This window comes from Centropristis striata, chromosome 22 (genome assembly GCF_030273125.1).
Source record: "Centropristis striata isolate RG_2023a ecotype Rhode Island chromosome 22, C.striata_1.0, whole genome shotgun sequence".
Taxonomy (NCBI): domain Eukaryota; kingdom Metazoa; phylum Chordata; class Actinopteri; order Perciformes; family Serranidae; genus Centropristis; species Centropristis striata.
The window spans coordinates 12,172,161-12,193,244 of NC_081538.1; the positions used below are offsets into that span (position 1 = coordinate 12,172,161).

Consider the following 21,084-nt stretch of genomic DNA (forward strand, 5'->3'; position numbering starts at 1 on the left):
ATTAACTTCCTAGATACCTAAAGCAGCTGTGAACACACCATACAAACGGCTGAATATAAATATAATCAGTCAGGGTTGCAGTTTCCGCTCAGTTTATTTCGTTAGGCTCGACTTTCCAAACATAAACATCAGCTGGCTATTAGATGTCCACATCTGTCTCCCTATCGCCATAAAATGTGTTTTGTTTTCTCCTCCTTTAATTGGTTCTGATTATGTTCCCACTTCCAAAAAAGCACACAGATACTGAACCATACGTTGCATCTGGCGATCTCAATAAGTTCTTGATGTGGAGTTTAAATGCCGGTGTCAAAGTCAGTGTCATGGCACAGTGGGCTGGTGTGAACGCTCGCTGACGGGAATGGATGAGAAGCAGAAATGTCATGTGAAAATCTGCTGCATACAAGGCTGTGACACAGAGAATGGCTGCCTTTGTTCCTTTCTCTGTTCTTGATAAATGTTTGTTTTATGCTTCTTTACATAACAAAAGATTAAAAATACCACTCAGTATTCAGCGACTCGCTATTTCATAGTCATCAAACCAATGACACTCATTCTCTCTCGCACACAGGCACACACACACACACACATTTCATAATAGAGCTGTAATTAAAGAGCTGTCAGAGAATCTATGAGAAAAGCCAGTTAGGGTGGAACTATAGCATCCTCCTCTCTCACACAGTCCGTGCTCTTAATCAGGACTGACTGACAACACACACACTCACATATACCGTTCTAATAAAGCTTTAATCTGCGAAACATTATGTAAGGTATAAGAACACACACATTAGTGCTCTCAAACACTTGAATGACACCTGTCCTCCATCCACTGCTTACACCAATGCATGTTTGACAATTATGCACACACTCCACCACATGAGCGGGGCGCGAAGTAAACACAAAGCGATTATTTCACACTCGTCTCTGCAGTTTAATTATCACATGCTGCTGTAAAAGCATAAACAAGGCAAGCTCATTAACGGCGAATGCATCACGGTGACAGATCTTAGCTAGCTGCCAAACAGAGGGGGAGACAGTGGAACAACTTTAGACAGTGTTAAATTACACTAATGAACTTGCTCGGCCTAATATTAGTGACTTCACCAAACACAGGGAGGAAGAGGTGCACGATGGGGGGTGGAAGGGGGAGGAGAGGAGAGGAGAGGAGAGGAGAGGAGAGGAGAGGAGAGGAGAGGAGAGGAGAGGAGAGGAGAGGAGAGATAAACAATAAAACAAGGAAATGAACCAAAGCGCTGGAACTAGTGAATTTTTAACCGTGGGCTGCTGTCCAGCTGGCACAGAGCTCGGCATGCTGGGTAGTGCAGTTATGGGGGCTGAGGGAGGTTGAGGATGACACCTCTCATAGACCATGATTGACTGATGAGTCTTGTCTTCCCTCCCACTGCTGGCTAAAGTTTAGGACTGAGGCCACGGTGCCGGCTCTCCGCAGCGGAGTGCAGCCCGTGGCTGGTGGAGTGCGGGTGGACAGCGGGAGGTCAGAGGTCGCACAGTGACTAGTGAGCGGCTCCCAGGATTCTGCTGATGAGGCCGATTCTTCCTGACTTCGTGCTCTCCTTGGTAAGAAACGTAATTACAGTTTCACTCTTGCACTCTCCTACTGGCTGTTTTCTTTCACCATTTCACTTCCAGTCAGTCTGCTCTAACAGAGCTGCTTTATTCTGAATCTATTCTTTTGTCAGTTTATTACTCTTTCACTCTGAACTATTCCCATTGCTCCCTGTCTGTGTAAATATATTGTCTATATAAAAAAGAGAATGTAACCTTTATCTATTTCTCTTTTATTTTCCTCTTGCCAGCTTTAGCACAAATTTAAACAGATCCTACTGTGGATTCAAACCAGGCAGCAGGGTCTGGCTTGTTCACCAAGGCTTGTTTTTCTACTACAAAAATGCTGCAGACAGCAGACAGCCACCACTATGGGAACATGCAGCATTTTGTGCCAGTCTATGGTCTTTTTTTTTTCTCTGGATAATGGACTGTCTAATAATCCTTCCCCCCATTAGTTACTGTTGCTATGCCTGTCAAGCTTTCCATTGTCAGTAGTGTTGTTAGGGTTGGGCGATGGGACAAATATATACGTTATTGGTGCATATGTCGAACTCTGTGAATTAAGGATTTATTTTTGACTAAACCAGAGATGGTGATTTTTGGGACAAGGGAAACACTGTCACTCTGTCAAGTTTGAATGAAGGATGTTTTATGATGAGCTAATGGGGCAATTAAGCTGGTCTTGGGTAAGTAAATGAGAGAAACTTGGATTCAGGAGGTGTACGGTTACATTATTCTGTTGAATAGGAAAAAAGTTATAAGAACAGTTACATGTTTAAGAATTTTTAAGATTGTTTTGTTTATTTATTAGCTTTAAAAGCTGAGAGTGGTGCCACACCTCTTCATGTGGGATTTTTTGTAGATAGTTTATTATAATTTATGGACATTTTTTAAATTTTTTTATTACTAACGTCCATGTATCTTCCACAATTCCCAAAGACTCAAATGAATTGGATTTAGTGGTTTTTTTAAATTTATTATTTCTATGGGGAAAAAATAGTAGTTTAACTATACATTTGTGTATTTCTGTATCACTCGTGTTTGAAACTGGCGCGGACAGTAATACCATGTAGTGCAGTAAAAAAAACATTTGGGTGCAGATGAACAAAATAAAATAAAATGTATGAATGTAAATGTAAAAGTTGCATACAGAAAAAAAGGATTTCAAGACTTTGCAAAAAAAAAGATCACCCTATAGAATATTGTGTTTACATATTTTTGCGTGCCTCTGGTTTCACTATGAATACATCTCTATTTATTAGTTTGTCTGTCACACATAGAAAAACACCCTCCAGCAGAAGGTAAAAATGAAAAAGTTTAATAATCAAGTCAAGTGAGTCCACAGAGTGATTTTTGTTTACTGATTCCTCTCACACAACAAACCATCACAAGGTCACACATTTATTACTGATTGCCCGAGGGAGACTGCAGCAATTGTGTGATCAGATAAGTTATATGGTGTCACTGTACACTATGTGTGTGTGTGTGTGTGTGTACTGACAGATATCAAGAATGTTTCTCTCTGTCCTAAACATAAGGCATGACAGGAATATTCTTATAGAACAGTAGACCTCATGCAAGCATTTATGTATCTATATATTTATATATATACATCTAAACGGAGTGTCTCAGATGATGCAAATGCTTTCAACCACAGAAAACTGTAAATGATAGGAGTAAACATTATAAATTGTGGCAGTTTGTAAATGAGAGTGTGTTCATAAAATTGTAAATTAGCATAATTAACAAAACAAGAAATGCCACGTAGTGTTAGAAATGGTATCCTATTTTTCAAGATGTGCAGCAGCCAGGAGCAAGAACAACAACCAAACGCCGTCTGAATTTAAAATCAAACAGACCCAAAGAGAGACTGTAGTGTTGGACATCTATTAATTCCTTTAAATAAATCCATGAAAAATGCTTAAAAACTGACAACGTGCAGTATGTTCAGTTTGTGAGATGTAAAATTGCTGTAGGCAGGGAGAGCAGAGTGCATGGACATTGTCCTGGTGATGTCGGGAGGTTGTGCAGGACTGTGTGGGAAGACAGGGAAAGATGGTGTAAGTGGCTTCAGGGCCCGCTTAAAAGACACCGGAGCAAAAAAAAGTCCACCATTTCAAAATTCCCAAAAACTTGAGAAAAGCAAAGCAAACTCTCTGAGATGTGAGACTATACACAAAACCTCCAAAATACACATTAAACAAACATAACTGTAAATATACACAGACTGTCAAATGCAAAACAACTTCAAACACCAATGGCTGTTACAGAAAATTATGTTACTTAAAAAAAAAAAAGCACAAAAACACACTGTCGCCTTTCACTGTCTTCCATTATGTAATACAGTCTACCAGCCTTTTTACACAATTCTAGCTCAGAGCGCATGCTGCCAGTGCGTCCTCTGATTTGCATAAATAAATTCACCTTTGGGCAATTTGCATGTTGATGAACTTGTGCTAATGCACTTGCATGCAACAAATACACAGAAAGAGATAAGGGAGAGATAAAGAGATCAGAGAGACATTACAGGCATGCCGACAAAGTGGCTTGTCTTTTGAGGAGGTACATGTGCTAGCGTCAAGCAAGGCTAATGGGAGTTAGCGTCACTTATTACAAGTAGGATAATTACAGGGAGTCGGAGGGAGGGGCAAGCACAGAGGGAAACAAAGACATTTCAAAGTAAAAGCCTTTCAACAATGTCTTCCAGTGTTTTCAACCAAATGAATCAAAGAGAATGAATAAACAGCTTTGATTTTTAGGATTATTAACAAATCTTCCAGCTTTTTTGGCCTCTTTACTTCAAGTTCAGTTAGAGCTCATGCTATGGGACTGAATACACGGAAAGCAAATAAAAATTGAATATCCAGAGAATACCTGCACAAAATGTTTGTTCATAAAATAATCTTTTAGCTTTGTCAAACTTGGAGAGTTAACTGAGGACGAGGCACCTTTGTTAAAGTCATCTCAGTCATAACACTCATGGCAGAAGGTCTTTTCCCCCCAGCCATTCCAGGACTTAAACTGGTGACATTATCAAACTCTATCCTGGAAACCTTGTGATTTATTGATGCCTTTAGACTCTCGAAATCATGCAGTTTTAATTCTGTTGGACACATCGACTGTCTTTGTCACGGTCAATCAAACTATTCTTCCCAGGTATGTCACTTCATTCTAGGTCCATAAATTCACAACCAACCAGTTCTTAAATCCAACTTGCCAAATTCCAAAGCTTGGTCAGTGCCCATCATTGTCAGATGCAGAAACACAAGGCTTCAACTAACTGCACCGTACACGAACATGCAGCAGCTAACATGGTATAAAGACGATAAAGTCCGTGTAAGGCGGACAGGAAGGGTGATGGATGGGTAGGCCTGTCACCATAATTACTATATCGACTTATTGTTCGATGCATAAAAATGGACACAATAGCTTTTTTCTGGACTCAATATATTGACTTTTTGTGCTTTTTTTGTGTTGTGTTTAAAGTAATGCTGCAAATGTTTGACAGGCAGTACGAATTGCCCCCAAAAAAACCCAACTATATCCCCCAAGCAGCCATTCCAGCTGTTTATATGTTATTTTAATAAAAAAATAATATAATATATAATGATTATCTCATTGAAATGTTTAGGTAACAGAGCCTGAAAGTCTAATATCTTTGTTTTGGTTGTAATTTATTTATTTATGTTTTATTTATCTATAGAATTTTAATATTTCTTTTCCAGATTTAAACATGAACTGCTGTAGAAAGGGATGCATTCATTATGCTCTAATATATTTATAAAACTAAAACAACATTGATGCAACGATACTATCGATTATCGTGATAGTTTCTGGGAAAATATATCGTCCTAAAAAATGTGTTATCGTGACAGGCCTCTGGATGGGTCCAACAGACCCAGCCCCTTGACCCAGGAAACAAGTGTTTATGTCCTTTTTGTGAAACCATAACTCAATGTTGTTATTTAGTTAGCTGGGTTTTTTTGCCTAAGCCAGATGCCCTACATCTTCTGAGAACAGACAGTTATTTTGAAAAGCCACTATGAATGTAACAAGTGGACACTGACAACCCGTCCCCGACACATCCAAACTGACACAAGAGCGTTACCTGGAGCTTCTTATTTTGAAGTGTCGGGCTGCTGACCAAGCGTCGCTATTTGTTGAATTGGTAGTGAGAATGCGTCACAAAATTTTTATCCATCCAAATATTCTGCTTCAATCTATGTGATTGTATTTAGTCTTTCAAAAACATAATTTTTAACTGTGGTCTAAAATCCTGCTTGCCGCACACAAAAGGAAGAATGCACCTGTACTAACGGGGTGGACTAGCAGTAATCTAACAAAAGCATAAATTACATTTATATGACCACAATAACAGAAATCTATTTCAGCTCTAATAAAAAAGACTAACTCATTTAATTCCACAAATCACTATATTCAAATTGGGGTTTTTCTAGGGTGATGACATCATAAAATATGACAACAAGCATTCAAAGTTTCATTAAAAACTCTAGGAGCTTTGAATGTAAAACATAAAAACGACTTTCAGCACAGCCCCACTTCATTCTTACCACAAATGCACCTTTCAGAGTCTAGAAGAGTTAGGAAAAAAGTTAGGTTACAGTGAGGGAAAATGGGGAGGAGGAGGAGGAGGAGAACATTGTGGAAAAAATTGCAGTAACCTCATGGCACAAATCCAGAGTCTTTTTTTACCCCCTCCCCTACTGTGCTAAAAGATATAGCAGGTAATGGATGGTGGGGAGATGGTCATAAAAACTGCACATTATCTTTCTTTCCCTCTCTGTGAATGTGCGGTATATGTGCGTTTTCCCTCTATCTGACAGATATATAGGAGGTGGGTGCAGTCGTTTTAAGGAAGCAGAGAGGTGACAGAGAAGGTGGTGCGAGACAGACGGATCAGCAATGTCCTATCCTTACTGACCCTTTACTGCAAACAATAATGCAATTAAAAACACTCAGCTAAGGTCAAAAAACAACCCGGTCTCACTCCTTGCCACCGTCAATGCCTCTGCTCCCAATGGCTTAACAAATACCCCATCAACTACTAATGTCCCTGTATCAGATACAGAATACCCACAGCAACAGCTAAAGCAATTTTTCTTGCCTTTTTAGGCTGGTTACTAGGAGAATATTAGATTTGCTCATTTTGCACTAAATTCTGTCCAACAAATCTAAAATAAATGAGCTGCAAGATTAAGTACCATTAGTTCTGGTAATGTGATGTATTGTAAATCTCAAAAGAAACATAGAAAAAGAATTAACACAAGGAGAAAAAGAATAAAAAAACAATAAAAATTTGCATAAAATCTGATTCTCCAACATGGGATTTCGATGAGTAGTGAAATGGTAATATTTATAAATCTGCACCACTTGCTGAAACATCTGCCTGTTGTGGAGAGACAGGCCCTGAACCTTTATCCAACTACACAACACTCTGGATAACCCTGCATCTGATAAGCGCTGATAGGTAATTTTGGAAGAGATGAGAGGCCATTGTTCCCAAAACAGATGCTATGTCGACAGCGGGGCGAAAAACAATCCTGTAACACAAGATAAAAGCTATCTGTGATCTCATTAGAGGTGGTAATGTCAAGCTAGCGAGGTATAAAATGGCTCTGCCCCAACTATGATGACAGGGCACTTATGGAATAAGATACAGTAAAAATGTCAAGTCATTTTTTATGTTTTGCTGGGGTGTGGCGGAGCTTGGGACGACTTTGCTTCTTTATTTTGTCCATTTATTTTTGGGTAAACACAGAAAAGACCCACCCACACACCCACACACACATATATACACTTTGACGTACACACTTTAGAGTATATTGGTTTCTTTTTCACACACATGCATGAACGCACACACTTGCCCTCTCTATCGGCAAGTTTGTTCTGCCACGATCACACATGCAAACAGACAGGCCTGCGTATGCGCACTAACTTTCCCTGACATTCACACTCCCGCACACACACACACAAGCTCTCTCTCCATCCATTTGGATGCAGCGGGTGAGTCCTCCCCTCCCTCTGGCTGACAGAGCGGGTGACAGGATGGTCGGACAGCACCAAGGTTAGCCAAGAACATGACCATTGTACAAAAGGCTTTCTTTGATAAGACCTTGTTTTGCACACTGCATAGTGGGCCGATATGCACGGCACACGAGTCTCAACTGTAAATTTGGATAGAAAACCGTTTTTTCCCACACTTCTGGGTTTGACAACATTAAAAAAGATACAGAGGAAACAGAAGAAGAACAAGCAGCAACTCTAATTAACACTAAGGAGCGTGTCTGAGTACACTCAGTGTGCATACATTAACTTCCAGCCCTCAGCAGGCCATTGTTTTGCGCTAATAATCACCGACACGTTCACATTTCCCCTGACAGACGGGTGGAATGACAATCAGCGATCGCAGTGTCATGCAATTACAAACCGTGGCAGAGTCAAGGCGTGAAAACAAATGTTACTTCCTGGTGTGTATCTGTTAAACACATGAATACAAACTATCAAAGAAAGTTTAGGTGTTAGGAAAATGGTAATTAGAAAAAAAAATACCACTTGTTTTTTTATTTAAATAAAATGTAAATGTTTAATTCTAAGTGGCATGGCTTTTTTATCACTGTTGCCTGGCAGAGGAAAAATCTCTCAGAACTTTAAAACACAAGACAAGACATCACTGCCCTGTTCCTCCTCTCAGCAAGCCGAGTATAGGTCATAAGCCCCGCCCCCTCCATATTGGTGCATGGGACGGTAAAATTATTATACGTTTCAAAGAGATGGTTTCTGTCATTGGAGGTAGTTCTTATCATGCTGATATATGTTAAAGTGTTCATTTTAAAATTTTCTTTTGTTAGTTATTTGATGCTAGAAAATGGTGGTGTAACATCATGATGACAGCTGGGATTGACTTGTGATTGGTTGGGCAGGAACTCAATGCCACTGATTCACTGCCAGATCAATAGTACACAAAATCTAGCTCCAAATTACTCCATAAGTACAATTATAAGAGCGAATGCAGCATATTTTTGCTTCATTTTTTCATACAGTGAAGAAGAATCATCTATTATTGTATACATGGTGAAGGCACAAGTTAGACTTAAAAAAATGCAAAAATGTGAGTGGTTGGTGTGTAAGGGAGAAGACAGAAGAGAAAGAAAAAGATGGCTGATAAACAGAGAAAAGAACTGAGGAGAAGAGCATCAACTGGAAAGTAAAGACGAGGTAAATGGAAATCAAGTCAACATGGCCAAGCTGTGAGCAGAAAGTACTTTATGGATGGGTGGAAGGATGGATGGATGGAGGCAAGGCAGATGACTCACCATCAATCCTGCTGACCAGCTCCTCCAGGGCCTTGACTTTCCTCTGGATGCCTGGCTGGGCAAATGTATAGTTGTCCTGGGGAGAAGAAAAGTCAAACAGAGTCAATATGGACTCAGGCTCCAACTACAGAGGTGGAAAAACCTTAAAGAATTGGTCTGCAATATGTAATAGTTTTACTTCAACCACTTTGCTAAAGTGAATGAATGCAGGTTTGAAATAGGCTTCAAACGCTATGGATGAATCATAACAAGCAACAGCAAAAAGTAGGAAGGTCACATTAGTCAGTGGATAATGCTCCTGTGTACCTGAAATGACCACATAACAAAAACTGCAATAAAAACAGAAGCTAAGGAGATCAAGCAGATATATGTATTACAGGAATATTTGTCATATTTCTCTGTAATTTCTCAGACAAGCTGTGAAATTGATCCCTGGTTTAGGAAGCTAACATGATTAGTTTCACAGTGACGTTTTGCAGCCATTTGGCCCGAGAGCCGGTGTATCACAGGACACACAGGTTTGAGATTTCACATTCTCACTTTGAGGATTCATTTTCAGAAAAGTGCAGTAGCCATTAAAGATTTGAAGTGTTTGCCAGGGCCCATTTCACACCTCACACAAAGCCCGAGGCATTTTTAAAAACAGCAAATAGAGAAAATAGGCCGTCTAACGAACACTGGCATGACAAAACAAGTGCGGCTGTGGCCTTGACTGTGGATGTGGCTGGAAGAACAAAACAAGTGAGCCGTGAATGGGTTCAGGCCTCAGATTTTGGTGTGAGGTGGTGGAATAATACAATATTACAAAGAACTAAAAGCCTTAATTTCACTGTTGTCTGCTTCAAGTTGTCAGTGTGCCTCATCTGGACTGCATAATGCCTGCTAGTTAGCAAAGCTTGTTAAAACCAGATAGTAGCAGCGAGGTTTATAAAGCTGCATGTGAGGCCAAATGTAGGAAGGTGGACACCAGGCCTGTAATTTTCCAAAATGGTCATTTATGTGCTACATTGTGTGCCAAAAAAGTGGTGCCACAATTCAAGATAGCATATCAGTTTTTTATTAACATTATGCCACTTATAATATTGTTTTAATGCATTTCTGGTATCTAATGTGTTCCACACAATTACTATCTAGTTTTTTTAATCTGTTTTGATGTTTTTTCAAAGCAAATAGCATTTGATAAGACAGAACAGCAAACAGAGTTTTAGAAGGTTTTTACCTGCCAAGGAGGTCATTGTTTCGGCTCAGTTTATTTGTTTGTCAGCAGGACTAGGGTAAGACTACAGGCCTGATTTTCATTCAACTTGGTGGAAGGGTGAAGCATGAGGCAAGGAAGCACCCACTAAGTTTTGGAGTAATCCGAATCAAAGGGTGGATACACATTCATGTTTTTCACTTTCACGAAAAAATTTCTGGCATTCTTGTGTTGTCGGAATAACGGGGAAAATGCCAGAAGCAACTATTAGCATTCTGTTTTTAAATGCTCTATCCATTAAAATAATCACGTATTCTTTGTAGTGTCCATGTTGTTTACATGACTTAAAGCTCATGAACACTGAAGATGAAAGAATGACTTCCCAACTTAGGAAATGGGACCATCCAAGGAGCATGTGATTGTGCCATTGGCCTTGGCCAGGGGACAGCAACCTTAACTAACAAAAGAGCCATTGTTGGCAAAAAAAATTAAGAAAATGTAAGAATGGAGCCGCAAACTTCATATATTGAATGAAGTCTAAATTAGCCTACCAACATTACTCATGGGTTTTAATGAGTATTTATTAATATGTTTTTTTCAGAATGAAGTGAGCACCCAAGTGCAAATGGGGCCGAAGAAATATCAACAGCCAGCCTTGCTAGAGAAATTCAAAACTAGACTTGAAGTTGGCAAAATGTAGACGTTTAGGTTGCCTGGACATTAAAACGTGTTTTTTTTTTTAATTCCCTATTCATAAGGTACACCCTTTAACAGTTGAAGATTACAAATTACTATCTGCCTGCACCAATGATCACCAGAGAACTAATTGTTTCATTTGGTAGCATTTTTTCTTTTAGTCACAGCCACAGGGAGCCACTGCAGATGGCCTGAAGAGCCACTTGTGGCTCTGGAGCTGCAGGTTGCCTTTCCTTGGCCTTAGCAGAGGTTTGTGCTCTCTTAGTGCCATTCTGGTTCTTCTTTTTTATTCATTTTTGGTCATTCAGCTCTGACAGAGCGTAGGTAGCAAGGTGACTGCAGGCTCTCAAAGCCATTAGCTTACAAAGTGTAGCTTAACCAACATATGCTAGCCTGTAGTCAAGCTGCAGCACTCTACTTCTTGGAGACAGGCCAAAGAAAAAACACTTGGGGGTCAATCTGACTGGTATCTGCAGCCACTAGCCCTCGGACAGGAAGAGCCCACTCCAGTCTGAGGACACTTCATCTTGTAAGCTGAGAGATTTGGTAACATTTCAATATTGAACATGACTTAATACAGATATGGAGGATTTTTTCCCCGGATATGAAGATAATTGAATCTAAATATGATCACAAGAGTGGGCAGTGTCGGTCAGTTGAACTTGCAGAATACAATACATGTGAGAACAGCACATAAGCATTTTGTCTGTGCATGTACACACACACACACACACACACAGATTAGGTTTCCTTGAGGGGTCATTTCAGTGTAGCTGGAGAACAGCTGATGTGGCAAACTATCCAACAGATGGAGAGAGGGAGAGAGATGGAGAGAGAAAATGAGAAGGAAAAAGAGAGGGGAGAGAATGAAAGACAGAGAGGGAGAGAGAGAGAGAGAGAGAGAGAGAGAGAGAGAGAGAGAGAGACAGTGTGTGTGAGAGAGAGAGAGAGAGAGAGAGAGAGAGAGAGAGAGAGAGAAGGGGAAGAGAAGTCATTTAGCAATAAACAGCTCCAGTTGTCCTTCAGGCTCAGCAGAACCAAGGCGTGTGTGTCCTCCTGAGTCCATCAGTGGCTGGCAGGGTAGAAACCGCAGTCTCTCCTGCTATTTTTTTAATTCCTCCATCTATAGCATCTCACTCTTTTATCCCTCCCTAGCCTCTCCTTGTGCCATTGCCTTTTCTTCCTGCTTCACTTTTATCTCACAATTAATTGGTTTGTATTTCAACAATACTGCTTAAATTTAAAAAGAGAACTGGCACAACTTTTTATGCTTTCCATAAGTATATTGTTGAAAAGTGTTCATCCACTAAGGCCAGGGTGAAACATCAGCTGATGTCAGCTTGTTGCTGATACCGGTATCAATATAAATTTTGGCCCATCACTAACAATATGTTCAAGAATAGCAATTCTAAACTATGTTTGAGTTGAATTAGGGACTTTTTACAACTGTTTTGTTTGATCCAAACCAAAATTACAGGCGTAAAGGATCCCACGGACCATGACGAACCAAACAGCCAAACATTGGTCAGACAAAAAGAGGTGGTCACAGTTCAAATTCAGTTTGTTTGTGGTGTTAAAACATTTTTGGATGGTTTGGACTTTCAGACCGATTACAGGAAGTTCCGGCAGGCCAGACAGGTGTTAAGGAAAATTTCAGTAGTGTGTGTAGCGAGTAAGTGGTCAACAGAGAGATTGAGTGATGGTGGATGCACTCAATGGGTCTTAAATGAACTGAGTAGGTTCCAGTTTGGCTTACTTAATTCCCAGATTGACAGCAGGCTATCTCAAAAAATACACACCGCCATTTTTGGTTTGGTTCAAAAAAGCGTTTAGAGTTGTTGTAACGGCAGACCTTTCTGGTACCATTATTACGGAATCTTTGTATTAAAGAGGCTAATGTAACATAAATGCAAATCTTGGTTTTGATTTTCAGATGTGAAACACCAGAAAGCACTAACAACTTGGTATTTAAAGTCCATGTAAAGCAAAAATATGTGATCTGACTTCTACACGACAGATAAAGTGTTATTAAACACCCAGCCAAAATTGAATTAGAGAAAAAAAAAGTTTGGTTTTAAAATAGTGAAAAAATGAGCAATATTATCTGCTCTGAAATGCTGGGGGCGTGTCCCCTGAAGGCGCTGAAACCTGATCAAACTTCTCCGATGACTTTCTGCTGCTGGCTCTCTGTCTCTCTCCAAATGTTGATGCCAAACAAACTACAGAGAATAAATCTAAAAATAATGACTACGGGCTATATAATTGGCCTCACAAATCAGGTTGGGCTTTAATATAAAAGCATCTTCGTCCAAAATCAAAACAGTACAGCAGTAACCCCAAGCAGCTCCTTTAGATCAGATCCCCCATGGCTTGAAAACTTTCACACATTCCTACTCCACTTCTCATCATCCTTCTTGTTCTCCTTCTGTTATTTGTTGATACTATATTTGTACACAATCTCCATTTTCTATCCTGAGCTTCTCCGCGTCTTCCTTCTCGTCTGTTCTTCTATCACCCCGGTGTTAATGTGGTTAGGTGCTAAGCAAGTGTGAGGACCAGTACGAGTAATTACATTTGCATTATTGAAGCTGCTGGCATTAATCAACTCTCTCTCTCTCTCTCTGTGTGTCTCTGTGTCCCTCTCTCTGTCTCTCTGTGTCTCTGTCTCCCTCTCTCTGTCTCTCTGTGTCTCTGTCTGTCTCTCTGTGTCTCTGTCTCCCTCTCTCGCGCTCTCTCTCTCTCTCGCTCGCTCTCTCTCTCTCTCTCTGTCTCCCTCTCTCTCTCCGTCTCCCTCTGTCTCTCTCTCTCCGTCTCCCTCTGTCTCTCTCTCTCTCTCTCTCCCTCTCTCTGTCTCTCTCTAGGCTGTCAGTCTCAAAATCTTCTTGATCCATTTTCTAGTTCTATACGTTCTATTCAAATGGCCTCCATACCTCTTAATAATTGCTCACCTTGTGTTTCTTCTTTTTTCGCTGCCAGTCTCTTTATTGCTTTTCAATCAGTCTTATTCTCACTTATTCTCCCACTTTTTCTTCTCTAACTATGTCTCGCACTCTTCATTTCATATCTCTCTGTCTGGCTGTCCTGATCACATTTTTTTGCTCATCCCCATTCCTACATCTATCTTTACATTTGTCACAATCTCGTCCCTCAACTTGTAAAATGATTGCTTGTATGGGAGCACAAAGTTTGTTGTTGTTACTGATATGAGTCATCATTTTTAGTGCACCGTGATTCAATACAGACTGTTTGTTCTTTTTGCTTTCATATTCTCATCCTGTCTGTTGTTGCATCTTTCCAGTGAAACATTTCCTGCCACACAGGAGTTATAGATTTGATCTTTTCTGGTAAAATCACCAGCATGTTTGAATTGAATGGAAACAACTGAAAATGGACCAGGTAGAACGAACAGTCAACAAACACAGTTGAGCAAACTCTCGCCTTCTCATCTACTGGAAAATAGGTGTCTGTTTTATCTGTCCGTCCATCTATCTGTCTGTCCCTCTATCAGTCCATCAATCTATCTTCCGTCCATCCATCTGTACATCCATCTATCTATCTATCGTCCATCCATCTGTACATCCATCCATAGGTTAAGACTGTTCATATATGAGTCCTATAAGTTTACCATCAAAAGTGCAAGCTAAATGAATTAGCATTGCTAATCTGCCACAAATGACTGATACTCTGGTTCATGCTATGTCTTCCCATAGTATCCGTCAACTCAACTAACATGAGATACACTTTTATTTTGAACATTATTCAATTGTGCTACTATGTTTTTCCGCTCTTTTTTTAAGAAAAGGGAAAGGATCTAGACATTACTTTCTCCACTTAATCAGAACCAGATGGAAAGAAAAGACAGTAATGGATTTGAGGGTCGGGAGGTTTTCAAGACTGCTTTCTTAGTGCTTTCAGTTGCTTACTTTCATTCCTCACACATGTATGAATCTCTATTCCTCCTCCTTCTCGTTCTGACTTCCTTTGCCTCACTAACAATTTTCCCCCCTCGATTACCTCCTACTTCTTCCCCCTTTTCTGTCTTTCCATTTCCCTTTGAACCTTTCTCTGTTTCTCTCTACTTTAGTCATTTGAATCCCTCGATGTTCCACCCTCCTCTCATTTCTTCCTTTATCAATCTCTAGCTCTTCTCCTCTCCCACCTTCTGCTCTCCATTTCCTTGTTTATTTTCATCACTTTGGTGGTGCTAATGAGGCTAGACTTGACTAAGTGTTTTGAACATGCTATTATGTGTCCTCTGCTTTGTTTTGTTCCCTGGTGTTTCATTTTGTTCCATGCTGTACTGCATTTTATTCTGTGACTGATTGTTGTTTAGTTAGATCTGTAATAGTAATATCTTTTAATTCTCATTTTCTGTGTCTTCTTCTGCATTCATATACGTCTTATACATTGCCATCTTAACTGCTTCTGCTATTCCCTCACCTCCTCTCCTCATCCCCATTACAATCCCTCCACCTATCTCCACCTATCGCTCCCTTGGCTCCTTTATTCTTTTTGTTCCGTTTTCTATTTTCTCCCTTTTTATGCTCGTCCTCACTCACTTCCCCTCTTTGTCAAATCCAATATGTTGGATCTTTGATCAGCTGAGGCAACAGGAGGAAATCAACTCTCACTCCTTCATTATTCATACATTCTCCTCTTCTCCCGCCATCTGTCCATCCACTACATCTGACCCAGCAAGTAAGTGGTTCTGCCCCGTTTCGGAACACACACACGCAGGAAACAAACATAAAATCAGTGTGTGAATGTTTCTCGGCCAGGTGTCAACAGCCTCTCGTTCTCTCCTTCTTTGTTCACTCGCTCGCTCTCTCCCCCTCGTCTCTCTCAGTCAGCTGAATCAATAGCTCCTCTTCACCTCTCAGTCCGTTCTATTAGAGACAACAATAGCTCCACGCTGGACTAAGATTGCCTCCTATTGTGTCACCGGATGTCTATCAGCAAGTTGGACAGAACCAACACAACAACGCGCCACGAGGGTATGTCTACGTGTTGGAGAGAGAAAGAGACATAAGGACAGCAGAGAGAGAGAGAGAGAGAAAGAGAGAGAGAGAGATGACAGGTCAAGATAAAGGGCAGACAATAAACTGAAGGACAGGGCAATGATCTGCCATTCTCTGGTATGTGTGTGTGTGTGTGTGTGTGTGTGTGCAAGAGAGAGAGAGAGAGAGAGAGAGACGGAGAGAGAAGCCTAAAGTGATTGTATGAGAGAGATGACAGGTTGTGATAAGGTGTAGACAAAGGTGTAGAGAATTACAGTTGTTCAGAGCTACAGGAGGGTTGGCCAGATTTCATTCTGTTGCTTTCGTGTGTGTTTGTGTGAACGTCTATGGCCTAGTTTTAGGGCAGTAAACTTTAATCTGTATTGGCAGAACAAGAAGGTAGGTAGTTCACAGGTTGGAGAAACTGCAGAGGGATAAAGTTACATCTAGTGCATGATGATCTCTGGTACATAGGGCTGGGTATCGAACCAGAGTTCTTTGTTTGGTTCTGACCAAAACGTATCAAAGAGAGTAAAAGTCCACAGCCTCGAGAGCAGCTCTGGGAGGCTGAACTCTGGCAGTACAGTGTTTTGAGCTTAACGCTGATCATTAGGATAAGATCAGAAGTTATCTATTAGCATATTTAGCAACCTAGGGTTAGCGTGTTAATATGCTAGCATGTGCTAAATAAACCTTAACAAACAGTACAACTAAGGTTAAATCATAAGCCATGAATTGGGCAGGTGTTTGGTAATAAACCGAAGTTTCGCACAAATTAAAAGTTTGACCCTATTGTAGAGCAAAAGACAATTTGATGGGATTACCAAAGAGATTATAATTCATTCTGAAGGGGACATGTATGGGTGTACTCAATGTAATGGAATTCTTTCCAGCAGTTGACACAAAAAGAACAAGCTCCTGATCTCCCATGTGTATTGAAAGAAATGCATGCATGTCTATGTACGCTGATGATAAAACAATCTATGTACCGGTAGAAGACACTCAGGATATACAAATAAAAGGAACTTAACACAATGCTTCAAGAAGAGTTGAGTTCTGAATGGGCCTCTGAAAAACAGGCAAAGGTTGAACAATTCAAAGAACGAGGCGTCTGTTATTTGGCTCCAGGCATTCTCTATGGACACATCAAGAGCTGTGCATCTCTTTGCAAGAGGCAATTAAGCAGGTTAAAGAGGCAGAATTGTTGGCTGTCACACTTATGATAAACTCACAGTTACAGGAACAGTTACATTGCAGTTGTAGAAGGTGCGCTTACTTTTTAAAACAGAGGTAGAAATTAAACAATAGTCTAAAATGAGCTTCTCTCACCAAAATAACCTTAAATTTGACACACTCCGAGTTACACACAAACTACTAAAGAAAAGCAAAGAAATCACCGTGGTGTTTCAATCGAACCCACTTTTACATGTTTCCTGCATAAAAATGTGTTTCCCAGAGCTTCTGGATCAAAAGTTGTACCTTAAAAAGTCAAAATGTCCAAAATGAGCTTCTCTCACAAAAAATCTGCTTAAATTTGACATATATCAATGCCTTGTTTTTGTGTTGGCACCAGGAAGAATAGTTGTTACTGCAGTTATAACTAAAAGGAATCCAAAATAAAATGAATAAGTCATGGTGGTGCTAAAAGACAGTTCAAAAGATTGTCAAAGTCAGAATGAAACATGGTGAATGCATTGACTTCATGGAAATACATGGAAATTCATCCAGAAGTTGTTGAGAGATCACAGTCTGGACCAAACTATCCGACTCAAATTGCTATCAGCACACACCACTAGCATGGCTACAACTCAAGTACCAAAAGCTGCTACTAACTGCTTGCCCAGACTGTTTTGGTTGCAACCCATAATTTTTCTGCCAATAACCAGCTCTAGACTGTTTGTACAGATGCTAACATCTAGAACCAGTTAAAACTGTGTATCTTAAATGAAAAAAAATGTTTTGCTAATTTATAAATTCCTAACAGGGTATACAAATAAAATAGTTTTTTTGGTATTGGGAGTGTAACCTACTGACATCACAGCCAGTTAAATTATTGAATTATTACACTTTTCAGTTCATAACAGCCAGTCCAAACAAATCACTTACCCACTGTGCTGAAAGTTGTGTAATGGATGGCGGGGACATGGCGGTCATATAATCCATGTACATTTTTATTTCCTTCCCTCTCCGTGACTGTACAGTGTATTTATGGTTTTTTTTTCAGTATTTGACAGATATAATGGAGGAGCTAGATGCCTTCATTTTTAGTAGGTGAGGAGGTGAGGGACAGTTGCGAAAAAGCCGGTCAGTGGGTTTCTCCAATTCCCTACCCCAATTACGGAAACCGTGCTCTCGCATATGTGACATTTAAGAAATCAGGTCAGAGCAGAAAGCCAACTGTAACCCGGCTAATGTGAATGTAAACTGTTACCCAAGCCTGTGTCTGATGAGAACACTGAGCCAGACATCATTTTAAATACAAGGGAACATCTTTCACATCTTCCACACCTTTAAATTGCCTAATTTAAAGTATTTTGTCAAGTGGGCCTGTTTACCCAAGAGCAAAGCAATACCGATTACTTAGAACAGCAAATGTAAAAGCTTTTTTGTTATATCACAAGCAAGTAACTGCTGCAGAGAGTTAACCAGCACTTTGAGGCTGCCTTGGTGTATGAATTGTGGTATATAAAGAAACCTGCCTTGCCTTGCATGACCCCTAACGTGATCACAAGCACTTTTCTGTCCGTTAACAATGTTTCCATCCAGCATAAGGCCGCACACTCTTTTCCTTATGCCATTCTTATTACATAAATGTCTCCTTCCATCCTTCCTGTGCCTGATTTTCCAGCCTCAGCCTTTATTCTAACCTCTTCCCCCCAACAGCTGTTACTGCCTCCATCTCCACTGACCTGCATGTAAACTAGCTTAGCTAACATGATCTGTAAAAGAAAGAGATTTAGAGGTGGAAAGTATGTATGACTGAGGAGTCCTGTAAGAAATAGAGGCAGGTTGAGGTGTTAAGGTCTACGCTGTTATTGAAAAGTGGCTACATTTATATGCACACCAATAAGGCTTGGAAGACAGACAATACAAACACATGTACAAACAAGCTGTCAAGCATCTCACACAAACACACCAGCTGGCAGATCACTCCTCCTGTGTGTGTGTATGTGTGTGTGGGTGGTGGATTGAGTGACAGCCCAAGGTGACAGTAGGGAACCCTTGGGGAAACCAGAACAGGACATGGTGTCTGGTTTGGTCTGGCTACCGTCTGCTAGATGTCGGTCCTCGGACCCCTGTTCCCATTCAAGGGAGACCCCATCTCTTGCTTGCACCGTGGAAACAGATGGTTACCTTGACAATGAACAGGCACACTCCGATTGGCTCGTGCTCCAAAGGGAGGGGCTGGAAGCAGCTCAGACTTGGAGCTGCAGGAGAGGGAGCTGTTGACCATTGATTCTTTGTGTGTTTTACATTAATTAAATGCTGTTTATTTGTCATGGTGGTGACTTAACTGCAGAGGGTTTACTGTGATAAAGTTTCTCCAAATAGCTGGTCTTTTCAGTCTGTGGGGCATCTTAAGTTACTAAACTATTGAAAACTTGTTAAAAATGATTCTTGCTAGGTCATCCATTAAAACTTTCCTGCCCAAAACAGACTGAATACGACAAGGCCACACGAGAGCTCCACCTTGGCCTATCTTTCAATGTTAACCCAACTGAAGAATTCGCAGTCCGCTTGTGACTCAGATCCACTCCAAAATTTAATGGGCTCCTTCTTGGCCCCATGCTACACCCTTCTACCAATTTGCATGAAAATAAAACCAGTAGTTTTTCCATAATCCTGCTGACAAACAGACAAAGAAAACCAAAAACATAACCTTTAGGGCACTCCACCAAGGCTGTGCTCTATCTCACAATTTAACGAAAGTGAAAAATACTTAATGTATTCATGCCGTGACTCAGATCAACAACAACATGTAATGGATTCATCCTTGACCCACACTACACCCTTCCAATGAATTTCATGGAAATGAGGGCAGTAGTTTTTTTTTTCAAGTAAAAGCATAACCTCCTTAAAGAATAATGACACTGAAATGTAACAGCTACAATGGGTTTGAACAATGTCTGCCAAATTGATTTAAATTGGTAGACAATTCAACAATGTGTTACTTTGGAAAGTTGATTTTGAGAAATAGTGACAGACCTAGAGTCCACCTTCAGTGGCACAATGTTGGACACAGTGGCACCATTCGTCGACCCAACCCCAGATACATCTGTGTGTCTGATAATTAATAACATTTCCTAAAAAGTTTGCATCATCTCACAAACCGGTACATTCGAACCAAAAAAGGGTCAGAGACATTTTCCTGTCGGACCCCCATTTGTCAAGGCTGCTGTTGAAATACAATAAGTTCAGATCCAACGGCGAAATTACATTTCTCAAAGTAAGGTCCTGGACTGGAAAAATACATTTAAAAGCCCCTGCTGTAAAAGGCATATCTGCAGAATTAACATAAAAGGCAGGTTTTCATCTGCTGGCTTTAAAACTGAGAGCCCTCAGGGGTGTGCTGGCGGAATAATGGACTTTTTAAACTTTTTGACTTCATTTCCCTCTCTGGGCATGGCTGGTAAGACACAAGCGCACTGACAGCACATCGCTGCTTCACACTGAGAGCAGCAGTTGTGGGCACTTCCAGCTGTCTATATGTGTAAAATGTGACAAAGATTCAATTACTGAGGCTTTGCCAGACTGTTTTGATTGCAGAGGGTTAGTAATATATTATGGTTTGGGATTAACAGGACATGTTTAAATCAACAACATAATATGACTCTTTCATTTAAATTCAGTGGAACGGCAGATATGGAATTATTTTAACAAGTTAAATTAGCCAAGTTAGCCAGAGGCGCTACCCAATTTAGCACAGCACAAAACTAATTGGCTGGAGAGACTGGGGTAACATCGGGGTCAACTTAACAGTACATCTACCCTCAAATGGGTAGACGTACTGTTGAACTACTCTTTATTTTTTGTTCATTTGGAATATATTTAGCTGTCATTCCAAATTCGCTCTAATTCTTAGAAAATTATTTATGTATTGGTTTAGAATATGACTAAAAGTACTTTTATCCTCATCAACCACCCACAGACCCCAGAGCTGTACCTTTTTTTTTTTTTTCAAATCTCACAGTGATTTATTTTATCAATCCAGTTTTTGATTTTTGACATTTTCAATCATCTTTTTACTAAATACTATGCGGTTGTTTTTTTTAAATATCAAAGTTTTGTGGGAAAC

At 40.2% G+C, this 21,084-nt stretch overlaps 1 protein-coding gene across 2 annotated transcripts in view; it reads right to left on the reverse strand.

The window, feature by feature from the left end:
- Nucleotides 1–21,084, reverse strand: part of tbc1d22a (TBC1 domain family, member 22a) — a 169,345-nt gene that overhangs the window by 53,598 nt on the left and 94,663 nt on the right. For both annotated transcript variants that reach the window (XM_059325631.1, XM_059325630.1), the window contains exon 11: nucleotides 8,901–8,976. In XM_059325631.1, the coding sequence (XP_059181614.1) occupies nucleotides 8,901–8,976 (76 nt within the window). The remainder of the gene's footprint in view (nucleotides 1–8,900; nucleotides 8,977–21,084) is intronic.